At 40.5% G+C, this 19,830-nt stretch overlaps 1 protein-coding gene across 1 annotated transcript in view; it reads right to left on the bottom strand.

Annotated features, from left to right (window-relative positions):
* Positions 1 to 19,038, bottom strand: part of sycp2 (synaptonemal complex protein 2) — a gene marked incomplete at its 5' end in the record, with an annotated part of 30,424 nt that extends 11,386 nt beyond the window's left edge. Inside the window, 27 exons of the mRNA XM_083769675.1 lie at positions 21 to 134; positions 788 to 916; positions 2,410 to 2,541; positions 3,174 to 3,238; positions 3,541 to 3,703; positions 4,381 to 4,438; positions 4,566 to 4,609; positions 7,189 to 7,273; positions 8,414 to 8,535; positions 9,226 to 9,596; positions 10,405 to 10,471; positions 10,873 to 11,030; positions 11,314 to 11,413; positions 11,709 to 11,801; positions 12,520 to 12,668; positions 13,204 to 13,261; positions 13,416 to 13,520; positions 15,100 to 15,145; positions 15,338 to 15,390; positions 15,514 to 15,656; positions 16,401 to 16,435; positions 16,561 to 16,655; positions 16,738 to 16,823; positions 17,315 to 17,339; positions 18,290 to 18,385; positions 18,713 to 18,853; positions 19,012 to 19,038. Coding sequence (XP_083625801.1) covers positions 21 to 134; positions 788 to 916; positions 2,410 to 2,541; positions 3,174 to 3,238; positions 3,541 to 3,703; positions 4,381 to 4,438; positions 4,566 to 4,609; positions 7,189 to 7,273; positions 8,414 to 8,535; positions 9,226 to 9,596; positions 10,405 to 10,471; positions 10,873 to 11,030; positions 11,314 to 11,413; positions 11,709 to 11,801; positions 12,520 to 12,668; positions 13,204 to 13,261; positions 13,416 to 13,520; positions 15,100 to 15,145; positions 15,338 to 15,390; positions 15,514 to 15,656; positions 16,401 to 16,435; positions 16,561 to 16,655; positions 16,738 to 16,823; positions 17,315 to 17,339; positions 18,290 to 18,385; positions 18,713 to 18,853; positions 19,012 to 19,038 — 2,760 coding nt within the window. The remainder of the gene's footprint in view (positions 1 to 20; positions 135 to 787; positions 917 to 2,409; positions 2,542 to 3,173; positions 3,239 to 3,540; positions 3,704 to 4,380; positions 4,439 to 4,565; positions 4,610 to 7,188; positions 7,274 to 8,413; positions 8,536 to 9,225; positions 9,597 to 10,404; positions 10,472 to 10,872; positions 11,031 to 11,313; positions 11,414 to 11,708; positions 11,802 to 12,519; positions 12,669 to 13,203; positions 13,262 to 13,415; positions 13,521 to 15,099; positions 15,146 to 15,337; positions 15,391 to 15,513; positions 15,657 to 16,400; positions 16,436 to 16,560; positions 16,656 to 16,737; positions 16,824 to 17,314; positions 17,340 to 18,289; positions 18,386 to 18,712; positions 18,854 to 19,011) is intronic.
* Positions 19,039 to 19,830: the final 792 nt, after the last annotated feature.

Below are 19,830 nucleotides of genomic sequence, written 5' to 3'. Positions count from 1 at the left end.
GCTGGCGGTTCTGATTCTGCCTGGCCGTCCTGGCCCTGCTCCCAGTAAGTCTTGGTGCGTTTGTTGCTGCCGGCTATGCTCTTTCTCATCTTAGCTGCAGCAGCCTCTTCATAAGTCTTCTCTCCGACACATTTCTATTGGAGAAGTGAAGAAGGAATGGGAGTTCATATGTTGTAACCTTTTAGCTATCAAACGAAGAGTTCCCACTCAAAACATAACTTAACATGTGTTGTTGTCAATGCAAATACATATCGCATTCTTACTCACACAGATACATGTTGGTTTCGCAAGCTTTTGGGGACATTGAATAAATTCACTCATTCCATATCCACTTACCCTAATCTTAATCTTAATTGATCTAGCCCTAATCTGATAAATTACTGATGTTATTGCGGTAAAAATCTAATTGATACTTACGTTATTGCAGTATTAACTGGGGATATTAATTTAGTCTCCATCAGACTCCGTCGTTATACAGTATCAGACTAAATTAACATTTATCCTTTAAGAGTTTTACAACATCTGTATTTAATATTGTTCTAACTATCGTTACAACTTTACATTTACTAGTATGCACTAATCTGCAGTGAGTCGGGAACACTTCAACTCCCACATAATGACGTCACCTGCACTGACTAGGGATGTAGAAAGTTAAGTAGCCTTGAGAACCAACGGTTCCTGAGCCCTGTAGCCCAAATGGCATGAGCCATCTGCAGGTGTTTCCTCGAGGCAGCTTAATGTACATCCCTGGACATGACGATATTATGTCAGACTCACAGGGACTTACCCCAAATCCAACTGACTTTGGGTCTACACCTTTGGCGACTTTCTGAGCAGCAACAACAGGCTTAAACAGCTCATTCAGTTCGTCCAACTCCTTCTTCTTATCAGCCTTCTTATTGGTCTTATCGCCTTCCTAGATTGTGGAACCATTGGCACACATGTTTCTATGTCGGAAACTGAACAGTATGGGATATGTGCATTTTATTTATTTTTTATTTCGTGTTATTTTTGTATTGTCTAATTGTGATATGGATCTCCATTTGATATCAACTGTTGATGCTGAGTGCATCATATCATGGGTAGTGCCAAACAGGGATGCATTGGGCTCTCTATTGTTTATTGCCTTTGGTATGACTCTGGTACTGAACCACAAGGCCACTGAGCCGCCAGGGTTAGGGACACTAGGGATATAGGCCCTCATTTATCAACCGTGCGTATGCCAAGATATGAGTGCACGCCGAAATTAACGACATTTTCGGCATTTACCATTTCCGGCAAAGCTTGAAATTGAACTTGAGAAGGACAAAAAGTCACGTCTGGTCGGGAGCTGTCGTACGCTTTGTCCTCACCAGTTTTTCTGTCGTAGAACAGCGGAGCAGCATTGTTTGACCAGCTGAGAGGCTGTCACAGGCATCTAAACATATATGTATTCACTCTTAAAATGTTTATATAAAACTGTATACAGGTATGTATATGGAATACATGTAAAAAATAGTTTAGAGTTAAAATCGCGCAATTAAAAACAATGTTGCAAGTTAGATGCTTAAGCCATTTAAACAGTGTTTTGCATGAGCGCATACATGCAAGGATTTGGGCTGTCTGTGCTGAAATATTTCCATGACGGGACGTTGGAGAGTATAGTGCAGTGCTGCAGTTGTGGAGAGTCCCAACGTGGGTAGCCTACTGTAGCCTAATCTACAGCAGGCCGATGTCTTTCTGGAGTTACGGTATGTGCAATCTCCTCCTCGTTTAATAAACCCGACACATCGCTCGAATGCCAAATGTACCGTGCCAGCACAAGTGGGAACCGCATTGGAGATAGGTAGGCTACCCAGCCAGCCCACCACCCCCGTGCCAGCCACATATGAGGCTGCACATTCATGTAATGACAGTTGACAGCCCAGCCACTGCAGCGATCGGCGACTGCGAGGCAATCTAAATAGACTGTCGAACGTGCATGGTCAGTTGGTCACGGACGGACCACAGTGATAGAGAGAGACAGACAGACAGGACAGGAGGAGCAATATGCAAAACAGCAGCGTGTGTGTGCCTATTTGTTATTTAATTCATGGTTCACAGCATCACAGGTTCAGGTTTTCGTTCACTAATATATGTTGTATATTAAATTTTAAAGACTTAAGACTTGTGAAAGTTGCTTGCAAATTGGATATGTGCGTGCGTGCGTGCTTTATCGTACTTTATCGTCTATCTGTGGACTATTGGCTGATTCATTGAAGCATGTAGCTAGGAGGTTAATCAGCAGAAATTGTAATATTTTGGAGATACCCAAGTTAATTTTGAGTGCTATTAATGGTCAAGAATTTCAGGATATGAAGTTCTTGTAGCCTGGTCTCATCCGTGTTAAAAGGTCGTTTTAGGTGACTAAACGGATGGGAGGGCTTTTACCTGCTCTGAATCTGATTGGCTTTCATCTGTGTCCAGTTCTCTGTAGCTCTTGCGGGTGGTGGCTGCAGCTCTCCGGGGTCTATAGGACACTGCTTGCTCCTCCATCCGATGCGTCCCCTTCATCCATGGTGTCTAGAAATAACATAACAGTGACACCTTGTGGCTGATTGCTACTACAGCTGACTTGAACTCTAATCATGAGATAAGAAAGATCCTGAAGTTCGAGTGCACTGAGATTAACCTGACTGTATGTGGCTGTTAATTACAAAATACTTTTGATTCACTGATTCAAATGTTTAACTGTGATCCAGGACTAAGTGTAGCTTAGATTCATTCATTTATTTTGTTTTGTTTTTTGCTTTTGTGACTTTATTGATAGTTACAGTGAAGACTGACAGGAAAGAGGGAGAGACAGGGAGAGACATGCAGCAAGGTCGCCATGAACACAGGGCTTAAAGCAAAAAGACTGAAAATGTTTTTTTTGCTAATCTGCACTGATCTCATTAAATGACCTCTATGAAATCCTCAGGACTGAAATCCATCCCCAGGACTGAGAACTTTAAGCCCTGTGAACAGGACTCGAACATGCAACGAGCTGTCAGGCCAGCGCTAGTCTTGAGTTGCCGACTGTTGCCTCTCGCAATTTACAAATGCTTCCATCATAGTCTGGAGAAACGGAAGTTCAGTCGTATAGTAGATTATGTCTAGTGTATATTCACTGAGATTACACCTCAGAGAAAAATATATGAATTAATACGCCATACCTCATTCTGATTATACTTCTTCGTCACTGGTTTGGGAGATTGCAGAGGAAAATCTGGTGACTTATCTGTAAGGTTTGACAGCACATATGCCTTTAGAAAACAAACATTCATTTCCGTACACACTCATCTGGATATCAGAATAAACAAGCATAAAATCCTTTGTCAAGCAACAACAACAATTATAATTAAACATAACTGTTATAATTGAATTACAGTAAATGATCAGTGAATAACACTGAAAAAGTACATGGATATGCAATACGTGCAGGAGTGACATTATGAATCATATCGTCAGTGTCGGGCGGAAACCTCCATGTTTTTTAAATCAATGCCTGTCTGGTGAGTGTCTGTCTGGTGTAAAGCCTACATGCAGTATCGGGAGCTTTGGTCTCCCATGATGGCAGCTGCCTGCTGTAGTCTTTGGGTTTGGGTTTGGGCTTCCTGCAGGAGTCCTTTACCCAGCTGACCTCTGTCATGACGTCACTCTCAGTGTCACTGAACAGATGCTTCTTCACATGCCACTGCTTCCCCTGTGGTGCACGAGTGAGAGGCAAATGTTCAAGTACCGGTATGTGTTACAGTGGTAGACTATCTAACTATAAATGCACCAAGTCTCTGTACGTCTGTAATCCACGTAACTCGAGAACCGAGTCAAATCAAATTCGACACACGCGTTCCACACCCCACAGGGAGTGCAGTGCCCGGTGTCTAATCAGTCAGGCCCACGGTTGTCCAGAAACACCACAAAAGGCCTCTGCCCGGGCCAAACTCCATATTTGGGCATGCCTGACAAAGAAGGATATATGGGCATAAAAGGGACACAGACATAATATCTGGGTGGGGCATGCATTTCCAACTTGAATCGTTCCAAGTAGGCACCACTCTAGTACTTAAAATGTATGGCATTATCCATCAAGGAAAGTAAAGACATGTACCCAATTGCTTTACTGTACTAGAAAGCAAGATGAATATTTGGAACTTCAATTATAATATGATTTTATTGGCTGCATTCCTGAGTGCACGCCAAGTCGTTGTCGTTGTTGTCTAGGATTAGGATATGACAAGCTAATTACATTGGGAATGTCAATGAAATACATTATTTTGTAATTTATTTATTTTACTTGATGGTGCCCATCAACTAAAAGTTCAGAAACATCTATGTTCATGAGCAAGTGAAGGCATAACCTTCAACTAAGGTAAATTATACCTTTAACACACGTTCTTTCTTTGTTGTTGTGGGTTGTGATAAAAGGTCCTGGAAGCCACTGTTGAACAATAAGACCATTATTACACGAGGCAGGTTTATTTTAGACACGAATGTTTGCATACAGATATAAAACTGACATTAGCATTAATCTCATCGAAAAGCTTATGGTCTCTTTCCAGGCCTACCTGGACTCTCTGGCAGAGGATTCAGCTAACTTTGTTCCTGGTACCTAAATGCACATAAAACAGAGCTCATTAAGTACCACAAATGGGGGGGGGCAGCCAAAGTTATAGAGTACTGAAATAAATTGTTTGGCTTGTTCTGCCTTTATTGATAGTACAGTATGTTGTGGCTGATAATAATTTCCATTAAATTACTCAACCGGCTGGCTAAACATGGGAGCTAAAAACAAACTGTAATGACGCGTCTTCAAACAATGATAAAATGATTCATATCAAAACGAGCTCATAAGTTTAAAATGTTTATAGTTAGCAGTTCTGGGGGTCAGGGGGCCCGGGGTCAAACTGTCTACTTTCCAATATAACATGGTAAAATATGTGACTCTACTGGCTCGCAGACTGATACTGTTGAATTGGAAACAAGCACAGGTTCCCACTCACACTACACTTATGAAAGATGTTATGCACTACTTGCAATTGAGAATTGAGAGGGAGTGAAGATAGATTTTACCAGACATGGCAACCCTTCATTGACCATTTCAATAGGTGCACGCTAACCCCTCCTACACAATAGATAACATATTAGAAAATTGGAAAGAAAAGAAAAGAAAAAAAAGGAACTGAGTATTTCTTCTTTATTTAATTTTTTCTCATTTAAAAAGAAATGTCTGTAATTCAGTTAATTTACAACAACGTGTTGGGAAAGTTTTGAGAGCAAGAGTGTCTGTCCTGTGGTCTTTGTTTTGTTTGTCTGTTCACATTTGTCATTGTTTAACTGTTTTTTTTGTTTTTTCGTTTTTATCACATATATATCTCTTTTTTATTATGTATTGTATGTGGAATTTACATTACCTGTCATTATCTTTCATTTTATATAACTGAATAACTCATTATTATTGTCAAAGATATTCTGAAGTTGTCATATACAAAAAATGCCTAATAAAAACAGTATTAAAAAAAAAATGTTTATAGTTATTCAGTGCACCAAATACAATTTAAATAAATATATATATATGCAATAAATATGTGCAAAGAATCCAAACAATCAAACAGTGAGCAAAACAAACGTGAATGAATCAATATATCAACTAAAGTGCGTTCAACAAAATGTATCCTCCCAGCTCACCCTGCCTCCAAGTTCAAACAGCCTTAGAGTGAGCTGGTACAGATACCTGTATTTGTCAACTACCGGTGGCCACCCACAGAGACACTCCCACCAATAATGGAGCGTCAATGCGGTGCCCAAACCCATCACCAAATGAAAATTACTATAACTAAGCACTCTTTGGCTCCTACGCAGTAGGTAAACAAGAAATGGGGAAAGAGAGATGGGGAGTGACACCCCAATGTTATCCGAATACTCACCACTGTATCACTGTCGAATGCAAAAACATCATGTCTGTACAAGAGCAAAGAAAAGGTATGCAATAAGACTTCATCCATTGAAAGTAATACTAGACCTCATATCCATCTGTAGAAGTACATTACCTTTGTGTGTTAGAGTTTTTTCTAGAGTTGCTGAGGGATTTCATTAACACTGCGCAAGGTGTTTGTTTCTACAACAGAGAAAGACAAAACACATTCTCCAATGTCAAATTCTGTCATTAAACCAATGTTTTATACATATGCCTGCTTCATATTACACAACTCAGCATGACTTTCAGATCAAATGTCAAATTTAAGGACTGCATTTTCCTAATCTCTGTCCTTAAGGGTAGCTATTACTAGGCAACTACACATGCATAGGAATTTCAGGTGTTTGACTATGGACCCTTTTTCTAGATGTGGTCATAACATGGTAAACACAGCTGCAGCTAATACATTTAAAGCGGCACAATTCACTGTCAACTCTTACAGATGTGAGAGCCCACCGCTTAGATTGCGAGAAACTCTAACTACTGTAACTAACTAACTCTTTGTCTTATCACTTGCTTATCAGGGCTGTTAAGAGTGGTCGCTGGTGGTGTCACTCAAGTTTAGAGTTACACACCATGATGCAAAATGGTTTAGAGTAGACTAGAGTCTAAAGAAGTGCATCATGAGAACATGCTTGGATCTGCCTGAAATCTGGTTTAGTGAAATTATAACTACTTACGGTAGCAGTTGGCAACCAGCTATCTAACATTGACCTGTTAAAAGAATAAGCAGAGGAATTACACAGTAGCAGGATGCTCATTCTAGCCAGCAATTCATACTTCCGACAATGGCATTAGTGTATGCCTTTTTTTAACGTAACCCCTAAAGTGGTGCAGGTACTGACATACAGGTCTCACCTGTAGCTCCGTGCCTTGCAGAGCTTACATTTGGGACATAACATTGGAATGGACAATTACATAGTGTCAATGACACATTTTGAAACAGGAGGAGGAGAGAGTACAAGAGTGACATGCAGCAAAGGTAGGTCTGCCTGCAAGAGTCTGCATGTTTCAGGATTCCCTTAGGCTGAATATATTATCATAGGGTTTGTGGCAGGTTCATTCAATCATAGCAAATCAAATGACCACTTTTCATAAATAACTTAACACTTTTCATTAACTTTAACAGTATTGAGCTGGATCACTGTATCACTGCTTGTTAAGGTTAAAGTCGTACCATTTGTCACATAAATTGCTTTATATCCACATTTGACCCATCTCTTGGAGCGATGAGCCACAGCCGTGCCGCACTCAGGAATCATTTGTAGTTGACCTAAGCCCCCAATCCAACCCTTGATGCTGAATGCCAAGCAGGGAGGCATTGGGTCCCATTTTTAAAGTCTTTGGTATGACCCGGCCGGGGATCGAACCCTATCCTCCCAGTTTCAGGGCGGACACTCACACTAACCACAAGGCCACTGAGCTGGGGAACTGAACTGATCTCAACTGCAAAGCCATGCAGAGGATCGCGCAGAAAGCTGTGCACATTAGTAGATGTGAGCTTCCCTCCAACCAAGGACAGGATTGCAGCAACGTGCAAAACTATTGTAATGAGGCTAAATCTGTATGTTACAGTATGTCACTGTGTCCGACTGTCCTTACTGTATGTATTCTCCAAACGGTGCTGAAATGCCAAAACAAACTTGAAACAGAGCTGCAGTACAAAGCTCAGTTACAGTATATGAACATCTCTAGGTTAACCTTTTATAGAAGAGAAAGCACTGCAAAGCAGAATTTCCGCAACACCAGATTAAACAAATGTCTCTAGATGCACAGCTCAACAATATCATGAAACTGAGAAAACAGCCATTACACATTGTTGTTTCTTTTTTTTTTTTCTAAATTTTTATCCCACAATTTTGTAACCCAGTTTTCTTTTCACCCAGTGCCAATTATCTAATGTAATCCTGGGCACTACACTTCCTCTGCCAACCTGGGGGGGCAGCGGACTGACCTCATGCCTCCTTCTATGCATGAGGAGTCCAAGCTGCTTCTTTTCACCTGACGGAGCGCGTGGAAGGGACATTGTTGTTTCTGTTTGTACGGTATGAGTTTTAAGATGGATCACAATGGAAACAAGCTTCTGCTTTTTTGTGTATAGTCCATGTTGGTTTTGACGTTTTCTAAATTGATACATTTTTTAACTGCCAATAACGTATTCTATATATTGTAATTAATGTCCTTTTCACACAGTTTTAATGTACCTTTCCATGGACAGAGCAACGGACGTGTTTCAACAGGCCTTCCTCAGTATTGTCAAATGCTGAGTTCCGTGGAAAGGAAAATAAAACTATGTGAAAAGGACATTTATTGTGTGCTGGCCGTTTTCTCAGTTTCATAACCTTTTATAGAATAAAAGGTGCTGTGCTCACAGTTCCCTTACTAGCATCATTACCAAATGACTATACGTTATCCTAACATCATCATCCCAGTACTCACCTTTTAACAGGTTTAGGAGCCCAGTGTGGAGTGACGGCTTTTTCTGCAACAGTGGAGGAGTTGGTTTTACCATAACGGCTGTAGATCTCCTTCACCATGCTGTCTGCCACCTCCGCAGCTCTCTGGGTGGAGGCAGGGGGAAAGGTTGTGGCACAAGTGATACTCGTATAACAGGAGCAAACCCTTTGACACAGACACCAAACAGTTCCCTTTTCACAAAAGCTCATTATATAATTTAGCATTCTGAGAGGTCGCTCTTCATATACAACATTATATCCTGCTGCATTAGCAGGCCTACTGTAGACCATTTCTTCTTTTAACATCCATACAGCACAACCAATTTAGTACATCATATCACAAGTCTCAATATAACACACAAGCCAATTACCAGACTGTCCATCTATGTTGCTGGGTTCCTCCACTCGGACACTAATCTCTGAGAACCCTGTTCTAAAGTTGTAATGTTAAACCACTGAAAAGACCACACGACGTGACATCAGGTGCTTGGTAGTCAAGCGTTGCATTTGATGGGATGTGATATGATGTGCTAGCCAAGCAATGTGTTAAGTGTGTGTTTGTTGTTTTGCTAAGGTTAGGTTTATGGTTAGGTTTTAGCTGTTGTTGTAGTTTAGGTTGCCTTAGTTGTGTACAATCTTGTAATCTTGTCATTATTTACTATTTGATAACAAATATATATTCCAATTGAAATGCTGTTGTCCTTTTCCATGTTATGTTGTGTCCCTTACACCTAACTAACATACACCGACTAACATAAATGTAACTATAGTATTAACACTCTCTGTTTCTCATACCTTCTCTTTGCTGGAGATGGTCCCAAAATCTTTAATATTAGTTTGATCTTGCAGCACGTTGGTTGAGGTGGTCTTCACTACGGCTTTGATGCAGGTATTAGTATTCTTTTTGGTCAAATGCCGTTTAGGCGCACACCTTGTGGAGCCACACTCGTCAGTAGAATCTTTACTGAGGGATGTCTCCGGTGTCTGTGGTGTTGTTCTCTTGGATTTGGTTAACTCCTGAGGCTCAGTTGATTGGATGATCTTCTGTAGGCGCTGGGTGAGATCTTTATGAAGCTGCTTGTGGCTGAGTGGACCAGACTCTGGAATTGATGTCTTTTGAGCTGAAGAGGGATGCTGCTCCTGTTGCTTCAAACATGGCCTGGGCTCTGGGGTAGCGTACAATATTTAGTTTTGTTTTATTTATTTGCACAATAAAAACAGTACAGGTAACATTATTAAAAGACACAAATAGATGCAAAGACCAAATATAAACATAATAACGTTACCTGTCAACCAGAGTAATACCAGTAGTATTACGGTAGTAGTGATTATCGCTTACTTACCAAACCGAAAACTGGTTCTTTGTGTCTGCATCATCAACATCTCTGACTGAGACTGTTTTCTCTGGTTTTCTCTCCAGAAGCTTTCACACACACACACACACACACACACACACACACACACACACACACACACACACACACACACACACACACACACACACACACACACACACACACACACACACACAATAAATCTCCAATCATAACATGGTACTGATTTATAATAAATTATGTATGCTGCTGCTGCAGAACTTACAGGCTTCTATCAAGCTTAATGTTGGGTTGGGAGTCGGGCACAAAGCTCTGATCTATAGGCAAAGACAAAATGGTCATTAACTGGCAGATTAATAAGGGAAAAAAGTGATGACATTACCAGACTCTAAAACAATTTTCTGTGGTGCAAATCTGTTTGTGCACAGTTGAACTGAAAACGTCAACAAACTAGATTTGCAGGCTGCTACCCAGCCTTCAAATCTAGTCCTACAGTATATTGCACTGATCAGAGCATTGGTCACCAAGTTATGACCATTTTAAGTGTTAAACACTGCACACTGAACTAGCAGTGCACATTGTATTGCGCAGCAGTGTCAATACAGAATTGTACTGGTCTAATAGTCAAACCCGTCAGTACCGAGTGGCCCCTGTTCTTCCTCCTGCTCAGTCAACACCGCCTTCACTACTTCCGGCATTGGAATGTGCTGTGGGACAGGCACAGAAAGAAAATAAAGAAAGGCATTAATCAATACTGCAACATACTGTAACAATGGATGTAGGTGATACCATCTCACTTACACGGTCACTTAAAATTAATTATTACAATAATTTACATACCTTTTTTATCTGTGTCGGTTTGGACAGAGAATGTCAAATCAAGACTGTTAGAGGTACTACTGATGGTGATGGGTTTGGTTTAATTTAGTCAAGTGCAGTCTACTCTGGTCTGCACAATAATATAACATAAACAAGTGATAGAAACATCTAGTTGACACCTAATGTAATGATTTTCTGTATTGCATTTGCCGCCACCAGGAACCGAATAGGGTGGGGTATCACTTTGCTCATTAGTATGCACGATGTGCAGTCTTGTACTGTGTCCTACCTGCTGTCTCACACGTTCACTGATTGTGCTGCTAGGAGTCATGACGTGACCCGAGGTCTTAACCTTCAGTCCCTGCACTCCTGGGTTTAACTGGTCCTGCTTCTCACTGGAACGCATCATTTGCAAAGAACCCTTTACCTTCCATTTGCTTGTAGGATCTGAAATGTGGGGGTAAAAAGGGAAAGTGTTCATAAAGTATTAGGTTTATTTTTATTTACATAAATCCAACTGATAAAACACAACAATGAGAAATGATAAGGGAATGTTGTTAGACAGAATAAAAACTCAATTACAAATTTAAAACAATGAATGAATGAATGAATAGTATTGATTTTTTTTGTGAAGCAGGCTGTACACTACAGTAAATGTAAACAAATGTAAATTGTGACATCAGTTGAGGAAGAGAACAACTTTATGGACACTTTAGAGTTTAGAACCTACTTCCTTTGGCTGAAAATGGACTGACGCTGGAAACCCTCCCACTGCTGCTACTGGTGATGAAAGTTGTGGACTCTGAGACCTTCTTATTGCCAGCCGTCTTCTAGCAGGAGAAATGGGATGTATTTGACCATTCAGAGTGTTTAATAATGCTCTGGCGGGCAAAATTACCAGGCAAGTTGAATATATGTGGCATCACTATTATAAGGCTAGGAGGAGTAAGGCATGTCCTGAGAACTGCCTACTTATTGTTAGAATTTCAATTGACCTTGTAAAGATTGCCCTACTGATTATTCCATTGCCATCACTAGAGTATAATATGCCACTTAATAACATGCAGACAGTGTGGTAAGATTACATGCAGCCATACACTAAACATTAATTCTGTGATCAATTACCACAGGTCGATCTGCGGGTTGTAGCCAGGAGGCGGCGCTGTTTCTCTCCGTTTCTTTATCACCTCCAGCATATGCCTGGCTCTCTGGAACAATCTGTTGCATGGAGGTGGAGTGATATGCAAAGATTTTAAACCTTACCCCTTATAACTAAACATATTATCCAGATTTACTATAGCATTTTGAAAAACATTTGACTATGCCGAATCCGATCTACCACGACACGTTGTGATATTATAGATCTGCCATTTAAACTATTTTAAAATGTTTTTCAAAATAGTAAAAAATGGCAAAACAGTTTAAGGATATGGGGTAAGGCAAGATAGGGCCCATTATATATTGACGCTCTTTTCACTTCTGGTGGCTGGGTGGGTATTGGGTGCAAATACAAGATGGTTGAGCAAGGCAAATGTTTACCTGGGAGCAGGAATCATCCATTATAATTTTGACTGAGGTCTTCACAACACTGGTTTTTTTGCCAACGCTCTAACAGGAAAAAAACAGATTAATGCAAATCAACAAAATCTCACTAGAAAATATGTCCTGACCTAGTTTAAAAGGAAGACGCTCTTCAGTGCCTGAAACTGCAGCAGGGATGCTGCATTTTTCAGCCAACAAAGCTTACACATCAGCGTGAGATAATAAACCATTCTTTACCATTACTTACCATTTACCATTACTATTTGTCCATACTATCAAATGAAGCCAAAAAACCACTAACTGCACAACTAATGCAACTAAAGCCAAATTTGTGTCATATATGCATTATGCAATCACGACAATTATTACCATGTCATGTAAGCCAGAATTCTACCTTGTTCTTGAGGGATCCATAGACACTGCAAGCAGCCTGCAAAATGCCCAGGGAGGAATTGAAGTGAATGGTGAGGCTGGTCCCGTCAAACACCCCTGTGCTCACCGGTTCCAAAAGCTTAAGCTTCAAGACAGACGATCTGCCCTGATCTGAGAATTGACAAGTCAGATGTTTTATTTTACCACGTCCAGTTACATATTCACAACCACTCGTTTGTACACACACATTCTCAACAACTTTTGTTTAACAACAGTTCACACAGTTCACACTTCACAAACATCCAAAAAGTGTATGTTATATATTGTTGATGATCTATTAGCTTTTTTGTTTTCAGCGTCCTTCTGTGAGGATCTTACAAACCAGACCAATCCAAGCAATGTCTTTAGAATTCTATGCCTGTGTAAATCATGTTTACAATGTATGCATTAAAGCAAGCAAAGACTCAAAACTTCAGTTCCTATATTATCAAAAGTATAATGAATTCATTGTAAAGATCAGAGCCACCACAAAGAGTCCATAATCTGGGCATGTCACAGGTGAACATTTTGTGAAAATAGAATAGCTATTTTAGCTATTTGATGTAGTATAAGTATATGGGGTTTAAGTGGTTAAATTCTGGGCAATGTCATTGAGCTCTGGAAGGTGCTACACATAATAACATAACATTTTAATTATTTCGTTTACCTGCAATGGTGTAGCTTTCAACTTCATTTTCAGTGATACACATTGTGTCCCAGCCACCCTTTTATGTGATGGAAGAACACAAGCAAAGAAATTCATCAAAGCTATTAATCAGAAAATAACATACAGTAACAAACCGTAACTGATACTTGATTATTGATTCTAATCGATGTAAATTATCATCCCTTCAAGTGACTGTTAACCTAACAAGTTACCTCTGCTTCCATGTCGGCTAAACAGAAGTAAAAAGAGATGCTCTGACTGCTCAAGTTGAAGTCAATCCAGAACTCCTCCAGCTTCTCATCAGAGGGTATCAGCAGCTGACAAAACAAATGCACTACTTTCAACTACACCCATGCAGAACAGATGTTCGAACGCTGACACAGTGGTGCCACGAGAACAGCCTGGCTCTAAACGTCAGCAAAACCAAGGAGCTGATCGTGGACTTCAGGAGACCAGAGAGAGAGCACGCGCCCATTGTAATCAATGGTGCTGCAGTGGAGCAGGTCAGCGACTTCAAGTTCCTCGGGATAAACATCTCGAGGGACCTGAAGTGGGCCACACACACAACCACAGTGGTGAAAAAAGCCCAACAACGGCTCTACTGCCTGAGGCGCCTGAAGAAATTCAGAGTGAGCCCCCGCATCCTCAGAGCGTTCTACAAGAGCACCATCCAGAGTGTTCTGACGAGCGGCACCACTGCCTGGTTCGAAAATTGCACCGCTGCAGAACGGAAAAGACTGCAGAGAGTGGTGCGAACAGCACAGCACATCGTGGGAGGGGAGCTTTCCCCACTCCAGGAAATACACGAGAGACGTTGTGTGGCTAAGGCTGAGAGCATTATCAGGGACATCCATCACCCCAGCCATAGCCTGTTCAAACCACTTCCGCGCCCACGGCCCGGCAAATGCTATATGAGCATCAAGAGCAGCACCACCAGGGGGCTGTATTTTGCGTGTTTTAAGTACCAGGTCTTATTCCCTAACTTGAGTAAACTAAAGACCTGGAGGCGTGATCAATGCTCTTTGGCCACTCAGAATAGCCAAATGGCATTGATCACGCGTCACGCCTCCAGGTCTTTAGTTTACTCAAGTTAGGGAATAAGACCTGGTACTTAAAACGCAAAATACAGCCCTCTTGAACAGTTTCTACTTGTCCACAATTAGACTGCTGAACAAGAGCTAGGATTGGTGACGCCACACAGACTGAACGGATTGGTCTCCTTTAGTAGAGACTACTCTGTATATACACATAGGCTACATCACTTTATTTATTATTTTATATGCATACATATTGTACCATGTAGATTAGTCATGTACTATGCACTTTCTTTCTTTTAACTGCAATGATGAGCCTGCACAAACAAGAATTTCACCCATGTTACTTGTAATGTGATGTGACAATAAAGTTTGATTCTGATTCTGATCTAAATACAGATGCCTGCTCAACACATTTCCTAGACTATAGCAGTTTTTAAAGGTCGCCCCTTTTCTATCTCGCCCCACTACTCTACCTAGCTGTAAATAACAAACATAATTCATGTTGGTAATTATTTAAAAAGGTATTATCATATTAATTTATCATTGTTAAGTTCACTCTGTATATCCACGGGCATAATAGCATGATGATGCCATTACAAAACATGGGCTACATGGAAGAAATGTGATTAATAAAACAAAATGCTAGAAGGTCCTACATTAACTTAATTAAGCAGTCACCGTCTCTTTTTACAGAGTATAGAGATCGACTACTATACATATACAATCAAATAAATCTGTATACAAGATAATTTCAGAAATACTAAATTAATCGCGGGGCGAGTTGGTAAAGGGGCGAGCAGTCTCGTTTTTAAATACCCTCACTTTTAACATTGTCACAACAAATCCAACTGATACTTACCTCGTTCTTGTCCAGAAACACCCTCAAACAAGGATAAGAATAGACTCTGAAGGCCGAAAGACAACAATGTAAAGCAAAAAAGAAAATATAAGTATGTATCAGTATCAGACTTTGTTGTAAAGTATGATATGCAAGAAATTAGCATGCTGTGCTCTGACAATTCAATTTGAAAACAATTATATATATATATATACACACACACACACACACACACACACACACACACACACACACACACCTTCTTTTGTCTCCCTGCATACCATTCACGAAATTCAGAAACTTGCGGCAGTCCTGAAATAGAAAACACTAACAAATAAACTAACTAACAATGTAACTGGTAAGATAATTTTTCCCTGGTATTGTTTTAGAATTTAAAAATACAAACGCATTCTTGGATGAACTGCATCCATTTACCGTCTCAAACTCTGAATCCGTTATATTGATGAAGGCACTGGCCACATACTCCATGGCGAACCATTGGCCAGCCAGCTCCATCCTCTGACCAGGAGAGGTCATTCTGATCAGTGCCTCCATCAGTGCTATCTGCAAGTCATAATCTGACACAGACAGGTGTGTTTATTTCAACATGTTGGTAAATCTGGTCTTAAATTAAGGTATCTCTCCACCAAACAGACTTCAGACTACTACAGACTAGCAGTCGAATGATTTTACAGACCTTTTTCACTTTATAAAGTGGCAAAGTGCTAATGATATTGATACGCCATATGCGCTTATCTTTATTTCCGTAAAAGTCTGAGTCCTCCCCCATCAACTTTCCCCTCACTGTATATGTTTTTTCCCTTTTTACCTCAGTTTATGATGACTGTTTTTTGTTATATAGAAGTGTACAGTATATTTGTACGTCTCTAAATGTTCTGATGAATTGAAAATAGTGGACAATATTGTAAACAAGTGTAATGCTTTATGGTGTCGTCAACAGTTAACACTTTTTGTATTAAATACAATCAATCAATCAATCAATCAATCAGAAGCTGACAGCTGGTGTTTGAATGAGATGACACTGCATTTTGAGAATGCGGCATTAGCAATATGTATACCATGGATATGCTCTGTATTTAGACAAAATAAATTCACTGCGAGCACTACTCCCCACTCCCCGCAACCCCTCCTAGCAGCCAACCAGAGTCAGAGAGCTCTACCTCCCCTCCGCCAGCCGGACAGTCGAAACCTGACGACTCGACGAGCTAGTTTTGTCAGCTTTCAATGCTTCCCTACAACTTTTGACATGACACGACAGCGTGCACACTGCCCATACGATAACAGAAAATTGAAATACTTACCCCCACAATCCAATACGTGTCCAGCCAGCTTGACCCTGTGAATGTTATGAGTGTGAATATGTACCGGTAAGTAGAAAAGTGTAATCATACAAATAATTCTAAATCATGTGTCCACAAATATCTATCAACAATTGTCTAAAATCACATTTCCATTACATACATCATGTCTGAGGCCTCCTGAGATGACAAGATCTTCTTTTCATTCTTCAGTTCCACTGGAATTCTGCCCACAATGATATTGAGCTTGCGAATAGCCTATGTCGACAATGTTAGGAATTTAATCATAATGTAACCTTATGCCATACAACATCTTCTATAGGTTATTGTTGGCCATCACCTCTTTCTGGATGAGGACGTAGATTCTGGGGTCTGCAACCAACTGGCCAATGGGATACAGCAGGAACTGGGTAATTTCATATGTTCCTGTGACAAAAGACACTACTCAATGCTGTACACAGTATTGACATAAATATATCATAGTTTAAATTCAAGTTTCAGCTAGTTGTAAGTAATGTATCTTGTCTGATATTGTATTTGTTGCCTACAGTGCACTTTATGAGATCAAATAATATGTCAAAATTGCATTCAAAACAGTGCGCAATGATACACAAACTTGTCAGGGCTCACCAACTAAATCCAACTGCAGTTGGCTTGAAATAAAAACACTGGAGTCTACTTGTGGCAGTTGACAAATAAGCACATTAATTTCCTCTGTTGGTATCAGGGCTCTTTGGCTTGGATTTCAAGAAACAATTTGCTATTGGTTGGAACCAATCAGAGTACTAAACAAGTTTTTCATATCAATTAGGCCAGACTAAACCTAATAAGATATGCACTAAACATTGAACCAATCATGTAATATAAGAGGAAGAAACACAATTAAAACATCTGATACTTTAAGAAGTCAACCATACCCTCTTTGCTTGCCTCACAGACAACCTGCAAAGGAGGAAAGCATACTGTTAGGTCACATTCATACCAGAGAGCTTTGCTGCGATTAAAACGAATCCTGCTGCGCATTGTCAGAAAGTGCGCTTCGTTTGGCAGGTGTGAAGGCTCATTCGAATCCTAATGCGCAGCAAATAACCGCATTTTACTCCGCCCAAAAACGTGGGTTTCGCTTCGCTTCGAATCGCACTTGACTACGATTCGGTGCAGGTGTGAATGCAATCCGCAGTAAATAAAGGAAATGAAGCAAACATAATGTGGCGAGTGAGGAGCTGAACATAGTTGGAGACGGAGAAGGCATATTTTACGCAGCGCAAAGATGTCCCGTTACTGTGGATAGACGTGGTCGAATAAGGAGACTGAAGCCCTGATCGAAATGAGGACGTGTACATTAATCAATTGCTTAAGAAAACACATAAAAACACTGCAGTGTATTATAGCCTACATAATATTCTGTCTGTCTGTCTGTCTGTCTGTCTGTCTGTGCGTGCCGTAAACATGGAGTGCTGTCACTGTGTGGGACTGGGGAGTTATATCAGTGCGCTCATGCAGCGCTGTGCTGCATGCCCAAAAGAACAGTGTGTGGCGGCTGCGTGCGTAGAGAGAGAGAGAGGGGGTCCCAGACGGCACGACACATGCACGTTATGAGTGTAATTTTATCACCATAGATTTCACTGTGTAGGCTATAGTTTATGAATGGAACACATTGATAAAGGTCCCCCCTGCTGCGTTTCCAATTGCTGCGAATGACAGTGTGAAGGCAAACTGCAGCCAATTAAATATGCAAGAATCCCAATTTCCCCGCCCATACGGATCTGAGTCTACCGAAGTATTAGGTGAGAATCTGACCTTACTTGACTGAAAACAGAGTGCAATGTCACAGGTTGATCTCAAGTGTTTCATCCTACATTATTGCACTTTAGTCAAATGCTTTAACTCACCATCAATGAATCAAAGAAGTCCTCAGCAACATTCAACAGCATCCCATCCCTCTTTGGGCATCCCTGGATCCAGAGCTCCCTACATTTTTCAAACCACTGCACCATGTGCACAACACAAAAACAAAATTCTACCAACAGCTTGCAAAGTACATATTTCATACAAATATTAATTTAAGGTAATGTTTACAGCTGTTGCTTGTGGTGAAATACTTATCTTTTTGACCAGGTTCTGGGCCACCATGCCTGACAGCCCTTGCCCTCCAGGTAGGGACAAATTGTTTCCACATTTGGATAGGATACTAAGGGCCAAACTGGCATTCTTGGTGTTCTTCTCATCTAAAGCCTATAATATATATAATAATGATTAGACTTAAAAAATGTAGCACAAAGGCATAACAGTGAATTTGCAGAGGCAAATCTAACCTTATTGACAAGTTTGTCCAATTTGGTGAAGAACTGTTTGGAGCATTTGAATGTGGTTCCTTCATCAATGTCCTCTTGCAAGAACCAATGCAAGTATTGGTAATCATTGCTCTTCAATACTTGATCAATCAGCTTCTCCAGCTTCACATGAAAAAGGTGTATCATTATCTGTATTCTATGATTAAGGCACCTTGACATTAATTTACAATAAAGATGTTAAGCGAGGTTTGTTAGTTGCCAAGTTTTATGTGAGGGCTAGCTGTGAGCAAAATTATGCGTTTTCCAAATTCCATACATACCTTTTGGTCTTTACTGCTGGACGGCATCTCTCTCTGAGAATGATCCCTTTCTAAATTCCAGGGAATTTAGAAAGGACGATAGCAGAGATTGATTTTGTTAGCGTTAGTTGAAGCTCAGTGTAGCTAGCTTAACTTGTCCTCGTTATCCGGATGCGGATGTTTCATTCTGAATCATTCATCATGTAACTTTATGGCGCGCATTATCAATAATTCGACATTTTTTGTCGATGAAAATAAAGCAACTGAAGTTTTAACACTAATCGCAGTCAACTAATATTAATGCGTTATAGCGTTAAATCGATAACTCTCACTGCTTGGGTTCAGTTCAGTTCAGTTGGTATAGGTGTGATGGTTGTTAATTTTAGCCGCATACACTTCGCCGTGCGACGGTGTAGCACACCGAAAATGGCTGATCTACAAGCTCACAACCTACTCTAAGCTCACAACGAACGAGCTATTTTTGTTGTATGTAAATTGTAAAACGTAATACTACTTTTATACCAACCTGTGTTCATAGCTGCTGTAGCTTCAATAAATCACGTCAGTTCAAACTGACGATGTTTATGAGTAACATTGTGCAGAGTTATGACAAATTAGCGCTGCTGCGCAGTCCTTCTACATATTTTATTGGTTAGTTTGAGAATGAATTACCACTTACCAGTCAACGCCACAACTCAACATTGGCATGTGACGCATGCGCACGTGGAAGCGCGCCAGTTCTTCTTGGACCAAACTGAGAAGAACCCATCGGCAAATAAAGGAGAAACAGCGCCTTCTTTTCCTTTGAATTTATCTGTCTCCGAGACAGATAAATTGTTA

Source organism: Protomyctophum parallelum (genome assembly GCF_964188405.1).
Source record: "Protomyctophum parallelum genome assembly, chromosome: 7".
NCBI lineage: Eukaryota > Metazoa > Chordata > Actinopteri > Myctophiformes > Myctophidae > Protomyctophum > Protomyctophum parallelum.
This window is presented reverse-complemented; position numbering and strand designations above follow the sequence as displayed.